The following is a 23538-nucleotide window of genomic DNA, read 5'->3' on the forward strand; positions in this document are numbered from 1 at the left end:
CTGCAGTAGGTACTGGGAGATGAAGAAACTTGCACAGAATAGAGTAGCAAGGAGAGCTGCATGAAACCAGTCTCATGACTGAAGACCACAACAACATCAAATATAACTACGAGGGTGGCACTTACAACAGTCTGTAGACAGGTACCAGAAGCCACACTACCTGACATGGGCTGCACTCTCCGTATATGTGGCAGTGACCGACACATTACTTGGCGGGAGCTGAAGGGCCGAATGCGAAATTGGGCGCCCGTCCGGAGGCTCCAAAGGGGCGGTCCCGCGCAGCGGGGTGTCGCGGTGCCCGGTGCGCATGCGCGCTTCCGCCCGTCTGCGAGGGACGCGCAGGGCTGCGCTCGGCTGCCGGTGTCAGTACAGCGGGCGCTCCGCGACCACCCGGAGGCTGTGACGCACCACCTGCTGCCACCCTCTAAGCCGGCCGGCAGACCTCGCGCGACGCCGACGCTCCACCGGCTCCTGGCCCACCTGCCGACGCAACCTACCGGCCCACCCCGAGCACGAGCACCGCCACCTCGCCCCGGCGTCCTCGCGGAGTCCTCCAGACGTGACGCGCCAGGTTGACAAGTGCCACTAGGCGGCCGGCCGCTGTCGGCGGCATGACAACCGCGAAATGATCACCGCGCGACACAGCCAGCGAACCGAGTAACGCACCCACTGATCCGATGGCGTCCTTCTGCTCCAAGCAGCAGTGGTGCGTTTTTTTCGTGTGCGCCTTCATTGGACTTGTACCGAGAGGTAAGTTACTGTAACTGTCTTTGTAGGTGGAACGATGCATTGCCATCTTAACGCGCTACACCTTACCTCGACGTGAATCTACTTCTGAAACTCTGATATTGTACTTTCTTAACCTAAGAACAAGTTCACTCTGGTATACTACATTTATTCATTAATATCAAATGTCACGAAAAAGTTTCGCAGCTCTAAGTTCGCGAAAATATTTCCTTATAGGCGGGGTGTTCAAAAAGTCTCTCCACAGTGCCGTATGATTGTTAGCAGCGCGTGCTGAATGACGCAGTGAATATACCGAAGTGAAACTCAGTGAAGTACAAGTTATTAATTTATTGAATATTAATTTTTACTTACAAATTTTCCCATTAAAACTTGAAAGTATCCCCACTGTTGTTGAATACACAATTCAATTCGTCTAATCATCTTTCCAAACACAAACTGTAACGTTTCTTCTGTAACAGAAGCAGTGAAAGTGGATATTGCAGATTTTGGACGGTTTTTATAGACAGTTGCTTTCGCTGCACCCCAGAAGAAAAAGTCAGGTCAGGCGATCGTACAGGCTAAAGTCCCTGTGAAATTATGTGATCACCAAAAACATCGGTAAGGAGTGACATTGAAACGCGAGCTGTATGCGCGGTTGCACCATAGTGTTGAAAATAACCGTTTAGTATTTCAATTAACACAAGTTCTCCTATGAATGGGTACAGAATATCACTGCAGTATCGTTGTACTTTTATTGTTCTGCTGAAAAACCCAGGCAGGCGAACAATCCTACCGCACGCGCGGCTAACAATCATACGGCACTGCGGGGAGAGTTTTTGAACACCCCTTACATGTATCATGTTTTGTGAAACAGTGCAAGCCAAAGCTACTCGGTCATAGGAAGATTTGACAGAAATCTGATAAGAAAATTTGCGGACAAATGAAACTACGAACAAAGAAAACACGATACGAACAAGTAGCACAGAGAATAGTTTCCAATTACTGCGAGTAGCTTCTGTACAAAACAGGAATACGCCACAAGAAGCCGTCTCGATTGTAATTTCATCCTCGAAGTTTACTACTCAACATCTTTCAGTCCTGTTGAAATGTTGTCGATGATAAACGTGCTGAATACTGTATACTACCTTGTGCAGTCCTTGAAGAAGTGTTATCCAAGTGCAAACCTTTTTTTCCATCTGATATTGACTGAATGAACATTGCAGTTGTCTTCTAATAAGTCAATTTACCAGCAACAAATATGAATGTATGTGCAGGGTTGGCACAGTTACGTTTCTGAGGTATCTAAGCAACAATATACTAGAACCACACAGGATGTACGTATCAAACTTCTTGTGGATATCGTTCCCAGTGCACTTCGTACTGTCTGTTACAAGGGTTACATCGTGCGTCGAAGTTACACTGTTGCTATAAAGCTTTGACCATAAATTGTTACTGGAATTCCGACTTTTCGTTGTACCTTTTAAGTAAGCTTCCTCTACGCACACCCATCGTCGGAACTCAAAATCGATACGAGCTTGACACTGATATTGTCTGCGTAATTAAATATAAACATAATCACTGACGTAATGTTTCGAACGAAACGTCGAAGTTTCTTTGCGTTTTGCATTCTCCACTCGAATTGACAAAACTCAGCCAAGTGATGGCTTTAATAAAGGATTCCTTAGTTTAAATAGAAAAGTCAGGCGATGAAATGCTCCTCGTTTCGCTCCAACAAGTCCTTACTGCCTCCTACGTTACATCACATAGACAGTCACTTTATATCTCAGGGTCTGACGCTAAAGCACGTTTATTCGCCAAACAAACTCATGATTTACTAAGAATTCGATATTGTTTCGAAGCTACGGCCCTTCTCGTGGCGATGATGTTAGAGGAGTGAATCTGAGAAGCAGGCTCGAAATTATCTAGCTCTTATAGGGGGAGTATAAAAGTAATTTTCATTTCGTCTCTGCTGCTGATGTTTCTGTGTGTGTGTGTGTGTGTGTGTGTGTGTGTGTGTGTGTGTGTGTGAACCTTAAGAACCAAGAAAGTCACAGCACATTACTTGGTGTCTTGAAATAGCTTGTGACACACCATTTCCCAATCTCACGTAATAGATCCCAGTGAAAACAATCTTTATTCGTCACTCCCTCAACAATTTCAGTCATCACCAGGTTCGATGTACCTGATCACAGTTTTTCATCCCTGGTAAACTTCTGTTGGCCGTTTAACGGCATCATCATGTAATTCAAATTGGGAAATGTTAGAGTATTCATCACCATTAACCATTACATGAAGTCGCATTGAACTTTGGAGGAGACATGTGACAATGACAGCTAAATAAACCGGAAAATTCATACTCCTATTCGTATGTTATTCTTACATGAAAGGGACCACGACAGTGAATTATACAATGTATCATTGACCCTTCGTGTAACAACATCACGCGCTCACAACAATGTCCCCCACCTCAACAGAAGGGTGCTTCAAAGTGACACACATATTTTATTTCATCCATTTCTGTCAGTACCTCAGTGGTTGTCACAGAAGGAATTCGAAGACTGTCAGTGCGTTCGTTCATCGGCCGTGTGATGTTTTCCATCGCTTATCGCTTCTTTCACCTCCTGAAAGGATTTATGTATGTGAAAAAGTCGAGCTGCACATTACCTGCAGTGCACGAATGGACGATCAACTCTAAGTACTCCTGTCACTGATGAAGTAAATCATTTGGTGCGTCCGTGTAAGGCAAGATTATTCAATCCCCAACTGGACAACTCCAATGCGCTGTTCAAATTAATTACTGTACTTAGGCTTCTGCGCTCATTAGGTAGCACAACGCGACTGGTACACGCGGCGCTCGGGGACCACAGCACAGCTACGACACCTGAGGATGGGCATATAACAGTCCGAAACCGGTCGTGTGACAATAAAGAAATTTACAACCGAAGCGGTTTTTTCAACCTCAGCTAATGTACTTAGGACAAATTTACCTTTCCTTTTAATTCTGCATTCTGCTTCTCACTATACAATACGTGACAAGGCGTAGATTCTGTTGTGACTTGGCAAGACAGCCAATCCACTATGAGAGGAAGCCGAAAGGCACGCGTTTAAGCTCACGCAGGCTGGCGTGAGGTCTGGAACAGTTAAAGGAGTTGAGTCTAGTAAAAAAAGTACGTAGCTTCTGGAATACTTAACTTTAATCCATAATTGATAAACATCGGTCTGACGGTACATGCATCACAAGATAAATAGCAAATGATAATGGCGCCTTGCTAGGTCGTAGCAAATGACGTAGCTGAAGGCTATGCTAACTATCGTATCGGCAAATGAGAGCGTAATTTGTCAGTGAACCATCGCTAGCAAAGTCGGCAGTACAACTGGGGCGACTGCTAGGAAGTCCCTCTAGACCTGCCGTGTGGCGGCGCTCGGTCTGCAATCACTGATAGTGGCGACACGCGGGTCCGACGTATACTACCGGACCGCGGCCGATTTAAAGGCTACCACCCAGCCAGTGTGGTGTCTGGCGGTGACACCACAGATTCCACTGTGCCAACGTTTCTTCACGTAACCTCTCACGAAGTATTGTTAACCTGTTTTCATCTGCAGGCTTCTATCGCAACAGTCCGCAGGGATTTGAAGTACGACGACAAATCACACTCTGTCAAACGAGTTCTTCGAATCCTTTACGGATTCACGAAATACTACGGTTTTTCGTTCAAGCGCCTGTCATTTCCAGTCTTACACCCCTCCGCGAGGCAAATAAGCCTGTGACAGATTTCGCTTCCCTTCTCAATACATTTTCTCCGTCTGTGAACCCAAAACAGAACTCTATTCCACAAACGCTGTACAAATGTCTTGTAAACAATTTCCTCCACTGACGCACCACCAACGTTCAGAAGCCTACCATTACCTTACCCCCTCCGATACCTGTGCGGTCGTTCAACTTCAAAATAAGTTCAAATGGCTCTGAGTACTATGGGACTTAACATCTGTGCTCATCAGTCCCCTAGAACTTAGAACTACTTAAACCTAACTAACCTAAGGACATCACACAACACCCAGTCATCACGAGGCAGAGAAAATCCCTGACCCCGCCGGGAATCGAACCCGGGAACCCGGGCGCGCGTTCAACTTCATAGCGTAGCCCAATGCTACTCATTTCTGTTTGCATCATATGAAGGCAGTTGTGAAACACCAAACCTGAAGTGGAAGGCTGCTATGAATCGGCGTTTGTCTCACAAAATCTCCGGATAAAACTGTGTGTTACAGGGTTGTCTATGGAAAAACACGTCGCACATAGAATTCTCTCATCAGACATATTAAAGAGATGTATTTATAAATTTGCTAGACATGCGCATCACAAAAACTAAGAGAAACAATGTATTTTACAAAAGACGCAACACCTCGTGACAGTAATCAAAGATGTGACAAAGTTGGTGTAAGCATTGAGCGGATGTCAACTAAAGAACTTATTAGACAGGGGAATAAATGTCAAAGCCAGAGTAGCAGCTCCTGACATACATCGCCCCAGTAGCAAGGGTCTGTTATGGACCAGAACTACAATTCGTGGAGATTTGCATACATAGAAAGTGTGTCCACGTATTTTGGAACAACTTAGGAATCACGGAAAAACAGAAATGATGACGATAGTAACTAAAATTTTCAGCCACACGTCCTAGTAAAACTAAACATTGAAGAAGTCCACTTTGGAATAAGACAGAGATTTAGGAGAGGATAATTAATGTGACGGACCGTACAAGAGACGCATAGGCTCCGTGCAGCGGCCAGACTGTAGTGTAGCTACCCGTGTTTCGTAATTAACCTGATCAGACACTGATGTAACGCATGTGTCTTCGGCAACAGCAGAAGAGCTAACAGTGGTCTCGATACATCTTGCACATTTGTTTCGCTCGTTTGACTTTTTCCATTTTTATTTCTTTCACAGCTTCAGGTATCAATCATGCATTAGCTTCAAAATTCTGAGAATTGATTTAACTGTGAAAGGATTGTCTAAAAGTTTTATAGGAACAACAGACTTACAGATGACCTTCGTCATCCTTTTAGCTACCGTTTAATTAACAGGCCATAATCAGTCACATAATCGACACACCCGATCGACATATTAATCGTCTTGATTAAATGTGCGGGCATTTTTGGTGATTTCACTTACCAGAAATTCGTCAATTATCCTGCATGTATGATGCTCTCAGTAATTGTTATTGTATTATTGCGTAATTGCGATCATTCTGGTAACTTTACCCACCACTGTCAAGATGATTCAAAACATCATTTACATAATAATTATGCATTAGGTACGACAGGAAAAAAGGAACCTCTTCACAGAAGTGGTGTCTAGATTCCGGATGCATAAGGTACCACAGGAAAAGGAACCTCTTCAGAGAAGTTGTGTCCTAAGAGACAGAAACACTATCTATTTATTAAAAAACTAAAAACCAGCCTCGATTGCGAAGAAAGCACCTAGTGTTAAGTGTTAACCCAGGTTTCGGCGAACATAACTACACCTTCTTCAGAACAACAATAAAATCCAGAAGTGTTCTGAAAAAGATGTAGTTATCTACGCCGAAACCTGGGTTAACAATTAACACTAGGTGCCATTTTTCGCAATCGAGGCGGGTTTTTAGCTTTTTAATATATTAACCAACGATTGCTGACGTGCTGTGATGTTGAAGGTTCTTACTATCTATTTGCAAGTTGGCAATCCAACGATTGTTCCTCTATTTCGGAAGTTTTATAATTATGGCACTGGTTGACTGTTTAACAACAGACAGGTATGAGCGTCATTTGCAAGGTAAGCTGCAGCTGAGAAAGATTTCACATGGTTCGGTGAGAAACTCACAAGCTGAGAGACAGACTTCTTTTATAACCAACCATGTTTCAGTTTCACACTGATTGTTTGCTACGTGCAAATGAAAGCAATAGCAGACATCACTTTCAAAAACTAGTTACTTTTGTGAGGTCAGATTTGCGCTATGCTCCAGATGACTGGATGTGTTATGTTTAACAAATAATAACTTTCTGAGGCCACATACCGTGTTCACTATCAGCCTTTTGCCGTGACTGAACTATATGTTTTCTCCAATTAGTATGGTTCCCTAGACATTGTTTAAAAGTTGCCATTTATCAGAAGATATTTTTATGTCTGACACAGGTTGGTTGCATAGGATAAACAAACGATCCGGCAGTAATTGCAGATCTACCCGCCGGACAATGACAATTCACATTGTAATGTAGAAAGTTGTCATTAAGAAGAACGGCTACGACTATGCTGTTCTGTGCGTTAATATTCCGTATATTCTAGTTACGTTTACAACATATTTTTATCTCATTTTTACCACAAAAAGCCGTACTTGTAGACGTGCAATACAAAAGCTCTATTCTGAACTGTATCTTCAACTGTAACGAATACGTCGATAATTGTGTATCACCGTCTACACGTAAAAATCTTTATTCATAAACGTTCCTACTTCTTTTGTGTCTTCTGATAATTTCTGAGTATTTCCGGTTTCCGCAGACGTTACACGTGAAGCGTACACTACTTGACGAAAATCTGAGGCAGACGCAGACAGAAATACTACTGTCTTCCTTCCTTAAAGAGACGCGACATATAGAGCGGAATTGAGGGTGAGGTGGATGTTCCCTTTTTCTAATGAATCAAGTAGAAATTGCGAACAATTATTCGAAGAGGCGTTGCTGTTTCTTGAGCTACCTATAGGTTTGAAGTAATGAATGTTTAAACAAGTTTATTGCTTCACACCATCTACACCTGTCCTGCACAAACTTTTTCATCCCACATACCTACCATATGCATCTTTTTCGGAAGTAAATTTCACGTACTCTAAACTTTGTAAGCACCTAAAATTTCTTCTCTCTCATATTACTTCCGATGCGGAACCAGTTAGTCCCCAACGATTTACCAGAAAAGTCACTGGGTGTAGGTTATTGTGCTATGTGTTAAGCATTCATTTCTTTGTTCGATTTTTGTTTTCAGTTCCCTTTCATTTTATGCGTACTATATTAGTACCCTCAGTTGTACGATATTTTCAGTACTTTCAGTTTCTGTTTCTATACAGTATGTTCTAAACGAACACTTTCGGCACTATCTACATTAGCTTCGAATTAATTATTGGTGTTACCTGAGCCCTTCACTTTTAAGGCTCTTGTCTCGTCTGCGCCATCAGTATCAAATATCATCCATATTTCAGTAATTGTATTTAATTCCGGTTCAGAACTAGAGAAGTTACTTCACTGCTTCTACTGTATGTCCACCAGTTTCGGTGATTATGAAGTGACGTTTCTCATATTACTCTTCATTACAATGTCTCAGATTTGTTTCCTCTCAAACGAAATTCCGTGTTACTTAGGCTAGTAGTCCAATTATATTATTTTAGTTTATCATTACCCTTACCCACCTACATATCTTGCAGAAGAACATCAGTGGGACGCGTATTTATCGTTCTTTTGATCTCCTTCTAAAAATTTCTTTTACTCACATTATAGTCTCTTCCTCATATTTAACTAAACAATATTCCTCTCTGCAACCTTGCACACATCCCTCGTAGCAAGGGTTCGTATTTCTAATCTTTCACATTTATTATTTCCAGCTGCTGTTTTCTTTAGATTTTCTGCACTGTGCGTCTATGTCTTATAACTAAAATATTCATAAAATTTGAAATATGTCGTAGACGAAGGCCTTCTCTGGGCCCACATATCCTGTGGAGGTAAATTGTTTATTTTTCCTTTTTCCATTACAAGTGCAAGGATGAAATGTTTTCTTACTATTTCTACGATTCCAGAAATTAAGCTCATCTTCATCCAATTAAAAGTTCACTTTTCTTTGTACATCTCTGTTCGTTAATCTTACGTGAATTAAATGCCAGACTCATCGTTCGTAGTTTTACATTTCAGCACTCGTTTCGTCTTGGTTTGTACGATTTATTATGCTTCCCTGAATATTTGCTGGTAAGTATCGTTTTCCGACTAATTTCGACAGTAGATGAGATTGAGTTATGTCAGCGGAATTTTCAACTGATTTTAGGAGTGAGGGTGGTATATTATCCAATGGGCTCTAAACTCTAATCGTACAATGCTCTGCTAAACAGTTGTTACAAGTGAATCACATATTTCGTCAATGTGCTCCTCATCCACTTTCTCACCCACCAAGACCCACCAGTCTCTGTGAAAGCAACCTACGTCGGTGTTTTCTAAGAATCTATCGCTCTTCTGTTTCTTTTTATGGACAGCTAACTTTTCATTTATTTATTACATTTTGTCGCTTTGTATCTCTTCTAATATTACCGTACAATTATATACTGTTCATTTCGACTTTGCTGCCGATATGATACATAGTGTATGTAACACCTCATTAATTAAAGAGGTAGTTAAGAGAAAATGTACTTAGTCATGAAGTATCAGAAATCGTCACTTTCTAGTGTCGAGAAGTGTTAAAGATGAAAACCACTGAAGAGTTTTTATCTTACCACATTTCTTCTTTAGACGTCTATATTTCGATGGACCTACATCAGAGATAGATTTAATAAAAGCGTTCCCCATTAATATTTACACTAAAGATCGTCAATGAACCAAAGTAGTAGAATGCTCTTTGGAAATAACATATTTCTTTATTACTTATACTGTATGGAGTAGATAACGTAACACGTGCTTGGTAACTTAAATTAGTCTGTTTGTCATATTAACTGCGAAATATGATCGCACAGCAAATGCAGTTGAAAGTCAGTTGAATGCGTACCGTATTGTAGGAGGAATACGTTTGCTGTAAATTAGCAAAGCACGTTAGCAAAGCTACGTGGGACGAATCGGACGGGACACCCACATTTATCACGAACCTGTAAATTCCCCTAAACGAAATGGAACGAATTAATAATTACGAAACCAAGCAAAGATGAAAACACTGTAAACAAAAGTTCCTGTTGCAGGGTGCTAATAATTGACAGCTAATATGTTCTCCGATGGCATGGTGGTGAAAACCATCACAAATCCATATTACCAACAAAGAAGCAGTACTTTTTAAAATATAAAGCAGCAAAGCGAGTAACATGCCAGTACAAATAAATCATATACCTTGTCTCATTCCATCCAACAGCCTCATCGATACACAAATCTTAAGCGTCATTCATCTTAAACGATGGCACCCATCATATTGTGGTCAGCGTCGCCAACTAAAAACCACGACAGAACGAACGTCCATTTGTGCTTTAGTAACTGCAAATACCGTTATACGGCTTAACATGCCCAATAATGTGGAAAACAGGGCTTTATGTTCAATATTACTTTTATTTGCCTAGGTCGCGATCATACAGAATGCCCAGACCGGTTTAGATTGCGCTAGCAATCATCTTCAGATATGAAGCAAACAGAAGAATTCTTGTTAATAAAATGTTCTCCTTGCTATCAATGTGTGTAACAAAAGAAAAGAAAGCTCCAAAACAGATGCCGTAAAATATCGTTAGAGAGTGTAACACGTCACTTATTGTACAATCAAGTACTTTGTCATTGAAACTACTGAGCGATCTGTGACGCTGTTTTTAAAGCTACTGACAAATCTACATGTATTAGGGTTCATCATTGCAAACGAAATTTCATAAAGCAATCTATCATATGAAAACAATGTCAGACGAAGTACATTAGAAAAGGAATTTCGGCGGATTAACTTAAGGCGCTCAGTCCGGAACCGTGCTGCTGCTACGGTCGCAGGTTGAAATCCTGCCTTGGGCTTGGATGTGTGTGATGTCCTTAGGTTAGTTAGGTTTAAGTATTTCTAAGTCCTAGGGGACTGATGACCTTAGAAGTTAAGTCCCATAGTGCTCAGAGCCATTTGAACCATTTTTAACTTAAGGTAATCAAGGAAACCAACAACTGAAATCTATAGAAATGTTAGGGAATATGAGAAGATGAAACTATTATTCTAATGAGCAGGCTGTTAACTAAAACTGAAAAGTGCACCTCACTAAATAACGTACTAATTTAACAAATAAAATGCAAATAACAATAAAGGAAATGTTGTACCGTCGAAAACTTAGTTGCTCTTTTGTAAATTACAATATAAATTGGTTATAAATTTAGAAGTACAGAAGGGGAGTGAGGGAATGTTGCGTCAGCCATGGGTTCATTGCAGCTACCAGGGTTCGCTTCTTGCTTGTGGTACTGTCTTTTCTGCTCCACGTTCCACGTGAAGCGTTTATTGTCGGTAATGTGTGTATCAAAAGCGGTTTTATTTTGGCAACACGTATGCTTTTTAAAAAGTGTTTTAAGCGTTCATCACGTCTATACTATATAATATTCACCACAGTGATTGCAGTGCAGTTTGTACACACCTGAATCCTGAGGTAAGTCGGCTTAATGACCAATTTAATGGCAGAGTTGTAACTTTAAAAGTGTTGTTTGTTTGATAACATATCGTAAACGTTTTTTTAAACATCGCTCCATTTTTTACATATTTTTCCTTTATACGTCATAGCAACACACTTGCTTTATGTTTTCTGGCGCCTCGTTCGTGAGTGGTTTACCTAGATGTGATTAATATTTATTCTATTTTGAATCTAAAGATTTATGACACAATCGAAAGCGGTCATGACATTTTAAAAACTTGCGATCGAGACACACAATGTTTTAAATGTCAAATATCACATCCGATCCCTGTGTTCATCACCGCTGTTACTTACTTGTAGTGATGACACAATTTACTCCTTGGATCATCAGCCATGATAGACCCTGCTGAATAGCGTTTTATATGTCGTGCTTACTTCTCGTGTGAAACTGGGAATTGCGAATGTAGCCGAGGACTTCCGCTTCCGTTGTCGCTGTCTGTAAAATTCCTTAGGGTACGTGCACACAGAGTCAATGATATAGTTCTCTAGCGTTACGGCCACTGTTCCAAATGGCCCTTCTCAGGGTGTTGTGCTGATTCAGTCAGCACAGCATCCTGAGAAAGTCTTCAACAGTGGCCGAAACGTTTGAGAATTTTACGTTTTAACAGTGCTGTCACATACCATGGACACTTTTATTGACGTGTATATGACGTTTGCCTCTTACTCGCGGGTTGATTTGGGGACTAATGTCTGAGAACGCGTCGCCCAGAAATGGTGGTACTTTACGTAGGCGGCGGCGTAATTTCCCACAGCGCCGTTTCGTTCTCACCACAGCAACGGGTTAGACAGCCGACTGCTCGCTCACTTCCAGCCGCAAGCGAGAGCTAAACTGCCCACTACGGCTCAGCAGGTGCCCGCGTAAAAACACCTGTTAGCGGCCAATTCGTCGAACCCCACTCAAGCACGATCAGCCGTACACGTCTCTCTTTGCTTAATGTAGTAGTGATCCAGCTCAAATCAAGCTACGAAATCGTGCAGTACCTGGCGAAATGCTGGTGAAGAACTATATAAAACGTTCAATAGCTTCTATAAGAGCGGGGGTAGAAGTAGAACAGAACTGGAGATAGTTAGGCACATAAATTGTGTAATTACTAAGTTCTGCATTATCATACGGCTGCGAAAATCAGCGTCGAAATAACGGCTCAGCTCCAGCTATCCTGTTGTGCATGATCTATTCAACACTGTTTTGAAGACTTCATCAGTCAACTATTGCTGTGTGCTGCTGTCATACATAGGTAACTTCAGAGTTTTATATGACATTCACTGCATGGTAGACAATGTAACACGCTCAGGAACTGGTTTCAGTCGAACCAGCGTATAACAGGTGCATGCTGAGGGTTGTAGCGCTAGTGATCCATTTGTCGCGGTCATCGACGATCAGGTGGATCTCAGGAGGCTTTTCGGCGCGAACCTCTGTTTTGACTCTGTAGGCAGTAACTCAGCTAAGTTTAGTGGTGAACAAAGTTTGCAACATTCATTCTATGGTGTTCTTTATTTTTATTTTATTTGGTTTGAGGGGGAGACTGTCGCACGAGGTACACTTATTGCACGTAATGATACAAACAGGACATTGGTTGGATGTAACTGAAAGTTCTAAAACGTAGTTAAGCGAAATGATAACTAAATCTAAACCCTCAGCTGCCGACAGGTGTTGTTGATATACATCAATGGTGACAGCTGAAAATATGTGCCCCGACCGAGACTCGAACCCAGGATCTGATGCTTACATGGCAGACACTCTATCCATCATTTTTCCTTTTTTTTTGTTTTCGTTCTTTTGATCGGTGGTGCTCATTGCGTTTGGTCTGCGCGGACGTCACATGACATCCCTTCAAGCAGATCGTTGATTCCTTATCTCAGTTTCTTTTATTACAGAGGGCCACCGCCTCTCCGACCGAACACGCTGAGCTACCGTGCCGGCGAAGAAATGATGAGGACAACACAAATACCCACTCCCCGGGCACAGAATATCCCCAACCCTGCCGGGAATCGAACTCGGGACCCTGTGATCAGAGGCAGCAACGCTAGCCACTAGACCACGAGCTGCGGACAATGTGCCACGGAGAGCATAGAGGATAGTGTGACTGCAGGGACTTATCCCTTGCACGCCTCCCGTGGGACCCCAACTGTCCACCACCTACATTCGTAGTGCTCCTAATAGATATTTGCCCATTCACTCATTGCTCGCGCCAGACTAAGCTGACGAGTTCCGTAAGAGTTCTGCAAAAACGTGCGCATTCGCACCTCATAGTTAAGCGAGATGAGGAGTCAACGAAGTAAATTTGTCCGGCAGCAGCATTGCCATTCAAGTCACCAAATATACAATCGACTTACATGTATACATTGTGCAACATTGAAGAAAAAAATATAATCTCCGTCTGAACGGACCTCGGAAAGCCCAACGGTACTGACCGACCGCCATATCATCCTCAGCCTGTTGGCATCACTGGATACAGACACGGAGGGGCATGTGGTCTCAGCACCACTCCCCCGGCCGTTGTCAATTTTCGTGACCAGTGCCGCTACTTCTCAGTTAAGTACTTAAGTACCTCCTTAGTTTGCCTCACAAGGGTTGAGCGTACCCCGGTTGCCAACAGCACTCGGTAGACCGGACGGTCACCTATCCAAGTGCTAGCCAAGCCCAACAGCGCTTAACTTCGGTGATCTGTCGGGAACTTGTGTTACCACCGCGGCAAGGGCGTTGACTGTAATGTTAAAGATATACTCAAATTCTAAAGTTCCTTTTACGAAAGCGAATGAAAAGGTAAAACATCTGGCAACGAACCTGTTCGTGGAACTAACAGCTGCCCTAAGAAAAACTTATCCTCAATTTTTCAAATATTGTGCAGTGTAATTGTTCATGGATGATGGTATTTATCACATTATACGAACGTATGTACAACGTCCTTGTCAATCAGGCAGGAATCACGATTTGCAGAAGTAATGAATTTTAACACTTGTCTCGTTTTATTGATATTCATACGGCCTGCGCTTAGTCTCTTAAGAGTCACCATTTCTCTTCTGCTGGGCACCAAGCTGAGAAACTAAGCTTGGCGTGCAATTTGTTGCTGAATCGTCCATTAAGATGTGGATTAGATGTTATGCTCTACGGCCACTAACTTGTCCATTCAGTTTTTGCTTGTGCGGCGACTATCCTACGAAAATAGCTGTGTGGTAGGAGAACATCGCCGGAAAATAGATGCTGAACCACCGGTTGATCTGCTCGTTCTTTGTCCCTAATTCTAACATGTCCGGGTATCCATTCAAGATGAATCAATCGACGCAGTTCCTTTGTTCGACTGCGACATGGCAGTACATCGTGTGCCAAAGAATTATCAGTTGTTTTCCTTCGGCTGCCTTCGTAAGAGACTGTAGAGCACTCATCGAGTCAGCACATACTCGGATATTGGGAAGTTGTAAATCAAATATGTGAAGTGTAACTTGGCGGTGTAGTGGTGTTGCTGCTGCAAGTAGACGCTTCCTAGCGGTCTCTGGTGACACCGTAAGTGCAATATACAACCCTGCGGTTAATAACGTTGCGTCAGTAGGTAACAGGAAAGACTGACCACGTCCTCTCTGACGATCAGGAAAAGCAGAGACATACATTTTGGAACCATCCGTGTACAATTTGTACCAACCATGCCAGTTTCGATACAATTTCGACAACACACAAGATCTCAATTTACTTCGGGTTACGGACGTTTTAGATACATGACTATCATATACATCATAGTGAATTTCTGAAGAGATATAGTTTGCTTGACACTACATGTCCCGGTGTTAACATTGTGCTGTCGGTTGTTCCAGGAGGGATTTGGGTTTCTTCTACTACTACGACCTAATTTGTATCACATGTGGTAATCGAGGTAATTTGCAATGTAATGGATGATTAAGAGAGGATCTGACCCTCACCATGTATGGACCACATAAACGCTTCCGTAGCTTAACGAATGTGGGAACTGTCAGTTCCACTTGCATGATATATAAGAGCGGTTTTAATATAGCCTCCGCAAATGACGAGACCTGATTAAAAATCAAAAGTCGTGACGTGAGAGCAGAGACACAAAACATGCAGCCGTATTCCATCTTGCTCCAATCTGACTGTTTATAAAGATTTAAGAGGGCCCTGGGTTCCGGTCCTCAGTCAGAGCAAGACAAAGCTTTCGGGACGTTAATTCTCCTATGTACCTTAGCCTGGAGTTAGTTGACGTGTTTTTACCATAGATACTAAAATAGTTTCTTTAGTAATTTGGAAGAAGACTGCGTCTTTGTCTACCTCACGTCTAACAAAGACAGCCAGATGACATTTCTCAGGCACCACATGCGTTCCTTACTCGAGTGACTGTCTCACCACTTCTGAGACCTCGCTGCAAGTAGTTCGAGGCACAGGTATGGTCCTTATGCTCGGCGTATATCACAACGTCGTCTGCACGCTGTAGAAACGTAATCGTTTACCAGTCTCCGTGCCATATGTGTTAAAAAGTATTTTCTCAACGAACCTCCATGTGTTAAACCTTCATAGACGGTTATAGAAGTCTGTTGTCGGTCCGTCGTGCTTAATCATTAAATCCTGTGGTGTATTAAATGCGAGGAGTAGTTGACTATGTTCGGTAGTATACTCAGATTACATAGGATTTGTATGCACCTTTTGTATCTAGAAAGAATGAAAACGTATACATATGTACTGTCAGAAAATTTCCATTGCGTATTTGTAACAAAGGCAATGAATCTAATGTGCTGATATCTTCCCGGAAGCCTAATATCATACTGTGAAGTATTTTGTTATGGTCTACAAATCACTCTATATTTTGTTATGCTGTAAAAATCACTCCATGCTGTTCTTGATCACGTAGTCGTAATACTGCAGTTACATAATATTCAGGATACTGAACGAAATGTGCGAACTGACACAGCGTCTTTTCCCAGTTTAGAAGTGATATCATTTTGATTATCCTCCATTGCTTAGGACGTAGGTGCTATGAAGTACATAGTTGATAAGCTCGAGGAAAGTGAATTTTATTTCGTAGAAGAGATTAATAATCACAAATTACGAAATTTGTCTCAGCCTGGCGCCGTGTAATTCTTCTTCAGACAGTGCTACATGTCATTCATACTAAAGGTTGTCACCAGTTGTGTTGTGTAGTCAGTTACATGTCGTTGTAGGAGTTCAACAGCTCAAGGGTGCTTTGTGGCACATAGTCTGGAGCTAACAGATTTATTACGATTCTCAGTTACCCTTATTTGCCTTGACTATGTTATTATTATTGGGAGTTAATTCTTTAAAGAAATTTACCTTTCGCCAGGGAGTTTGTGCTGAGGCATCCGGTCGAAGTGCGGAACAAAATTTAATCCAGCCATTCTATCTTGCAGGTGTGCGTGATCTTTGCCACCTTAGCCATTTTCTTCCTCATATCTATAAAACTATTACATGCCGCATTATTTTTAAATATCGTGTGTTGGCGACTGCATGAGAACATAATTGTAGAGTACCCGACTACGAGTTCCCCCACCTGCTGAACAGCTTCGGCCATTTGAATGGGGTAGCATACTAGACCAATGATAAGCTGCACTGATCTATGGAGGGACTGCTTCACGTTTTGGACGCAATGTATCGGTGGTGTGTCGCTGCTTCCAGTAGTGGTCTGTGGAACGTTTCCCAGGCCCGCAGACCACGTTCTTAACGTCCACATAGAACAGACGAACCTCAGGATTGACGCATTGTGCGAGCACCGATGGCCGATCGTACATCATCCAGAGAAGGAATTCTGGCAGTTACTGAACCTGCTGTGTCAGCAAAGACCACTCGGAACTGTCTACTTGCAGCAGGTTTGAGGTCTCGTGTCCCTCTGTCCAGGCTACCACTGACACTGCGACACCGCCAAACACGGCTAATCTGGAGTCCTGGAGAGTGGGAGGAAGCTCTGCTGTCTTCAGCGATAAGAGCGGGTTGTTTCCTTGCAATGGGCGTTCACGTGTGCGTCGTAGACCCGCTGTGTAGCCTACTCCGGAGTGCATCTGTCAACGTCATGCAGATCCCACCCGATGCTTCATAATGTGGGGGCTGGAGAGCCAACAGTTAAAAATTGCAGTCATATTTTGTACTTCTGCAGGGTAAAGTAACCACTGTGCTGTGGCCGCCCACTCCATTCATCATAGCGCCTATTGCATCGGGGTCCCACTTCACATTCAACCAACGAGGGATGCCTGCATCACAGGGTGTATATTCACCAGGGAAACCTAAATCGTCTGTGTCGTCAACAAAAATATTTACCGGCGGCCACACCACACCACCAGGTCTCCACCAACGGCTGCTAGGGACCGCTACTCGTCTGCAGAGCCCGCAGAGCGGCTTCATCAGTGGGCGTAGCTAGCCCAGGAACTACTTCCATACGCTAGGCACGTGATCGCAAATAGCTCCGGCAGATTCATCCGCCAAACGGGCTTTATAGGGTGGCGCACTGCCGGCAAAGGGCAGTTCGACGCACCGCTTGGAAGTATACACTCCGACAGGTACGGCCAGACGCCTCTTCTAGGTGGCCGATCACTTGCAGATGCACTTGGTATAGTCGACGAACATCTTGACATTGTAGAATTGTTTTACTGTGATATCTCTCCGTGAAGAGTAGGGTGTTTTCTAGTATTATATTGGTGACGGTTCACAGTTGGGATCGAGTCCATTGTTCTTCTGGAGATTGTACTATTGTTGCTTTTTGTGAGACGAATAAATTGTTTTCGGAATGGTGTTTCCGGCTTTTCTATTCTGCTGCAACAGATACTTCACAGTGCCCAGCACAGTCCTACAAGTTGTTAAATCCCGGAGAAAACCATGTCAAGGAAGTGTAGTGATCTCGTTGCAGGCGAGAACAGGTCAACATACGGCTACTGCGACGCGACTTGGTGCTCATTGTGTATGACAACAGCCCTAGCCAGCACGAGCACCAGATCTGTCCCCAATTGAACACAAATGGGTCATGTTGAAATCGGAACTTACTCGTTCGCTGCAATCTGCAAGAACCATTGACTAATGTTAACAAACGCTAAGAGGAGCTTGGAACGATGTGTCGCAGGATAACTTTCGGCACAATTATGATTTTTAAGTGGGAAAATAAGTGCTTGCGTTGCCGCCAGAGTGCACACTGAGTGTGTTTGCGAACACTGACTGTGACTAGTGTGTTTCATTTCGTATGAATTTGATGTGATATACCATTACAACGATGAACTATCTTTCACGTTGCGCAGGCCGCGGTGGCCGAGCGGTTCTAGGCGCTTCAGTCCGGAACCGCACGACTGCTACGGTCGCAGGTTCGAATCCTGCCTCGGGCATGGATGTGTGTGATGTCCTTATGTTAGTTCGGTTTAAGTAAATCTAAGTGCTAGGGGACTGATGACCTCAGATGTTAAGTCACATAGTTCTCAGAGCCATTTGAATTATTTCACGTTACTTGTCAATAAAATGTCCTTGTCTTTAAGGGTGTTGTATTTTTTCCGGTAGCATACACAGCCAAAAAAAGTCTGCTTGTTTCAATAGCTACTATCTTATAGTAACCTTCCTTTCAAATCCTGGCTTGATAAATTGTTTCCTTCTGCAGTTATGTTCTTCACCCAACGCCCTCTTCCTCATTTTTCCCTCTCAGAATCTCCCATGCTGCCATGTGGTTTGGTATTTCTAGTACGAGCCGACATCAATATTACCATACTTAACTCCTACCCTCATCCTTAACATAACCAGCTTCAAAATATAGTTGACTGCAAGAAATTGTCTGCTCGCCTTTTCTCTATCCGGTTGACCTTGTGTTTCCATTAGACGATGTCTAGTTCCAGTCTGCGCTGTAATTGAGTTTACAAGGAGTTATGAGGCAATCATAGACATTTTTGTGAAATGCTTAGTGGACTACCCGCTACATAGAGCATATATGATAATTTAGCTGTGTATCCTGCTCTAGAAGACTGTTTAGACTTGTAAAAGGCTTTCAGTTTATGTGATAGGTGATTCAAATCAGTGTATATTTCCTTGGGTTTTAATATTATAGAAAATTCCTACTTTCACCGATACCGAAACCAACTGTGCCTCAGGTTAAAGAGTGTCGTATTGATCCTATTCACGGGTTCAGAATACCTGTAAATGAAATCGACGTAGTAATAGTTATTTAATTAACGTTATTACTTTCAGAACACACCAACACGACTTCTATCTTCATTATTATCTACCTCAGTCATTACTATTGTTGCAGCTATCCCTGTACCTAATGTAAGCTGTCTATCCACACAGCACAAAAATAATCACACCTGGCTGTTTGTAAATAATTTGCTGCACATGAAGTTACCCAACAGGTCTTAGTTTGTAGAAATACCTAGCTGGATCTATTATATCCGCTTAGTAGGTTGTAAAATACAGTAGTGTGTCTTATTTGCTACGAGTTGATGTAGCTTCACTATTAGAACCACACTTGACGACATTTCATGTTATCGCCTACCTGTTACCAAGCTGTTAGATATTTTCTGTCATTAACTCAATTCCCTATGTTTCGTACAATTTTTGTGGTTGTCAGTCTACATACTTCCTAAATATTATTGGAAATTCTTTCGCAAACCAATATTGATGTGCATGTTTCAGTATCCCTAAATATACAGGGTGAAGCGAAATTCTCGCACTCGGGCTTCGCAGCGCGACTCCTCACATGTCAGCGATAAAAGAAAAATGTCTGTCACAAAATTTCGTCCTTCGAGTACATCCGGCAGAAAAGGGACGTTAAAGACTGGCAATCTGGCAACACTGTAACCAGATGTATAGTAACTAGCTCTGTCAACACATAATCGTTGTACTGTACAGTTGGTGCAGAGGATAGAGTTTTGGGTTAGCATGCAGGAGGTCGAGAGTTCGATCCTGGGTTCAAGCGCATGTTTTCTGTTTGGTAAATATAGTCCAAGCGGTGCAGTATCTGGTATCTCAATCGGCAACAGCGATTGCAGCGAATCCTCTGGAAAACATTTGCACTTACATACGACAATCGTAGAAATGGAACATTGGTCGGCTTTGAAAGATGCCCTTTCCACGCCGTGGGCTCGAATTTATTCGCACCACTTCCTGTACTAGAAGCGAAACATGTTTTCTCTGTGCCCTCCTCTTAAGGTCACATGGATTAGTACCAACTATTATTCTTGCCTCGTTCAGGTTCATTAGATTTCGTTAGGCTCTTACGTTACCAGTAGGCCTAGCAACGTACTATGTGAATAATGTCCAAACTCGGTTACTATTTGTATGTAACACCATGGTCCCATTAATTGTTTCAACTGTCTGTTTCTTAATTGTCTAAACACGTATTTGTTGTGTTAAGCGTTATAAAATGTTGTAAATTAAGGGTACATGTGACATAAGAAACGGTGTATATTACAGTATGAAATTATCAAATAAAAAGGAAAAATGCACCCCCACCCACAATTGAACCCTCGACCTCCTGCATGCTAATCTCAAACGATATCCACTGCGCCACCTGCACAGCATAACTAATATATGCTGTAGAGGTAGTTACCATATGTGTTGTTACAGTGTTGCCAGATTGCCACCATTTAACGTCCTTTTTGTGCCTCGTATACTCGCCAGACGAAATTTGGTAGAGATATTTTTTTTATCGCTGGCATGTGAGTAGCGCCGAGTGCGCGAATTTCGCTTCACCCTGTATAAATTTCTTGTGTAACACTACGTTGGGTCAACTGGTTTGCTGATGTACTGAAGCTCTTATTACTAAACGTTTTGCGTTTGTTGTGTCTCCCGAACTGACCGCTTCTCCTTCTGCTGATCATCTTGTTCCCGTGTGACGACAGTGGTCGGCAGAGCACTTGGCTACTAAATCATTTAAATGGTAACTAATTATGACGAAAATTACATTGACATAATGGCTATTGCAAACTGCTACGTCACATGCTGCAGCCTCAAGTACATTTTCATTCTCTCCGCATTAATTGCATTATTTCATGAGCACTTTTGGCCCCAAACACAGGTGTCACGTCTGCAATTATTATATTAATAGTCATTACGTACATAATGTGTTGTTTCAAATGTTACCTAGAATTAAAAGCACATTTACTTCAAATGTATGATATTATCAGTACCAACCAACTTTTAAAGGAGTGACATAGCATATGTTGCCTGAATGCAGACAATGCCGAAATTGACGCTTTGCATATGATATCAATCTACTACAGTTTCATCAGATTTTCGATGGGCTTTTTGGTACGAAAGGTAGATTGTAAGAAAAGTAAATGGGGTGAAAGACGCTCACCATCTCTGAACCTTACTGTGGGACCTTCACTGGCTGTGAGATGAAAATATAACACACTGTATTAGATGTTTCTTTCAGTAACGTGGAATCAGTCCACACTGAACACGGGTTTCAAATAAAATTGTTAGCTAACAACTGCCCTCAACAAGTCCTAGGAGTTCATAAAAGAACACCTTTGGTTAGGAAAGGAAACGAAAAATATTCCTCGATCTTTCACATATATAGCTTTGATGCCATTCATATTTTGTTTCTGACAGATACTGCGCCTGAACGTAAGCTAATATTAATATGAACTGCAGTGTAACACACACACACACACAGCAAATAGAGTTTCCTACGCAAATTGGAACCAGCCAACTTGTATAACCTCATTCTGAAGTGTTGCCGCACTGCTGTAAATTCAAATAGGAATGGATATCGAGCAATATTACGTCCGAACGCACTGCCATAGTATGTTACTGGAATACCTTTGGTTTTTAGTAAAGCTGTATTATTATGCTGTTTCCGTTTTATACGGACAACCAGTGTGACAGCGCGACAGTCGGAAAAGGATACACAAAAGGTGGACGCGACATGCTCAGTATTTACCAATCGTCCAGCCATATTGGTCGAACCGAAAACGGATTGTTTCTAAAAGGTTCACACCATTTCACTCTATACAACACACTTGGTAGGCGTAGTTGAAAGACTGCATCCACGTGCCTCTCCTTCGAACAACCCTGGTGAAACCTCAATGCCGGGAAACAAAATCAGTGAAATGTGTGTGTGTGAGAGCTTATGGGACTTAACTGCTAAGGCCATCAGTCCTTAAGCTTACACATTACTTAAACTAAATTATCCTAAGGACAAATACACACACCCATTCCCGAGGGAGGACTCGAACCTCCGCCGGGACCAGCCGCACAGTCCATGGCTGCAGCGCCTGTGACCGCTAGGGTAATCCCACGCGGCCATAATCAGTGACACGATAGCGAAGTATCAGAGGAATTCGATTATAGGATTGATGTTTATCGTTCGTGCTGCGAAATATTTAATGCTCTTGAATCGTAGTTTAAGTCTTTAACCCTAAATATAAATCTAAAATGTACCAAAAGGATGTAAACGTATGCACATACAACACATACCCTTGGAAAATTACATGTTTTTTTTTTTTTTTAAGTAAAATCTTTGCAGTCTTATGTGTAAATTAAGATTCACCTCAAAATTTTGTCCCCATTCGTGCAGATGATACAACTCTGTGAAAGTAGGTGAATCTTTTTGAAGCAGTTTTTACAATTTTATGTCGTATTTTGGTGTTACCGATTCGTTAATGCTCAAACTCAAATGCTTTTACGAGTATGTCAAGTTATTTCTGATAAACTCGCAGATCTCGCTCTTACTAACAGATGGCTCGAATTTTAATGGCAGTGCTTTAATATAACCAAAAACGTTGGCTGTTTTGGATCTAAAAGAATTAGCAAATGGAAAATTGTAGTGTTAAAGTCAACAGGAAAAACGAAAAACATTGTAATACTTTTACTCAGAAGGTGGAACATAGTTCTTAATAGCGTGTGTGAACAACACGGACGAAAATGTATGCCAAACGGACCACAAGGCTGGTAAGGACTTTTTGGGATCGGGCGTTCCACTCCTTCACCGGCGAGACTGACAGCTGCTAGGTGGTCGATCCCACACGTACTCAATGGGATTTAAGAGGGGGAGAACATGTAGGCCAGTCCAGTGGCCCGATATTTTCTCATCCCAAGAGGTCCGCCGCGTGGGCTGTACGATGGCACCACGGTGGTAAATGCACTCCTGAAAAGACATTAACTATGAACTGTGAGTGTGGCGTGCACAAAGATCTGGTGGTCAGTACGCCAATGCAACACGATGCCACCCTACACGACAACACATGGACAACCAACACGATTATGTTCGACAGAGTTCCTAGGCGTATTACGTGTTTCCACCTATGAAAGTATGTCCAGAATTCCTGCTCGCACTGAACCTGCTCTCACCCGAAAGAGCACACTACCCCACTACACGTTAGTCCAGTACTTATGCTCTTGGCACCATCACTAACCGTGTTCCCGACGTGCGGTTGTCGAAGCAACATAATCTGCTGCTCGTCGGAGCAGGTTACTATTTGC

The 23538-nt window shown here is 42.4% G+C and overlaps 1 protein-coding gene across 1 annotated transcript in view; it reads left to right on the plus strand.

Annotated features, from left to right (window-relative positions):
* The first annotated feature begins 397 nt into the window (after positions 1 to 397).
* LOC124803458 overlaps positions 398 to 23538 on the plus strand; it is a 794587-nt gene continuing 771446 nt past the window's right edge. Inside the window, exon 1 of the mRNA XM_047264647.1 lies at positions 398 to 750. Within this exon, the coding sequence (XP_047120603.1) occupies positions 678 to 750 (73 nt within the window). The 5' untranslated portion in view covers positions 398 to 677. The remainder of the gene's footprint in view (positions 751 to 23538) is intronic.

Source organism: Schistocerca piceifrons, chromosome 6 (genome assembly GCF_021461385.2).
Source record: "Schistocerca piceifrons isolate TAMUIC-IGC-003096 chromosome 6, iqSchPice1.1, whole genome shotgun sequence".
Classification (NCBI taxonomy): Eukaryota; Metazoa; Arthropoda; class Insecta; order Orthoptera; family Acrididae; genus Schistocerca; species Schistocerca piceifrons.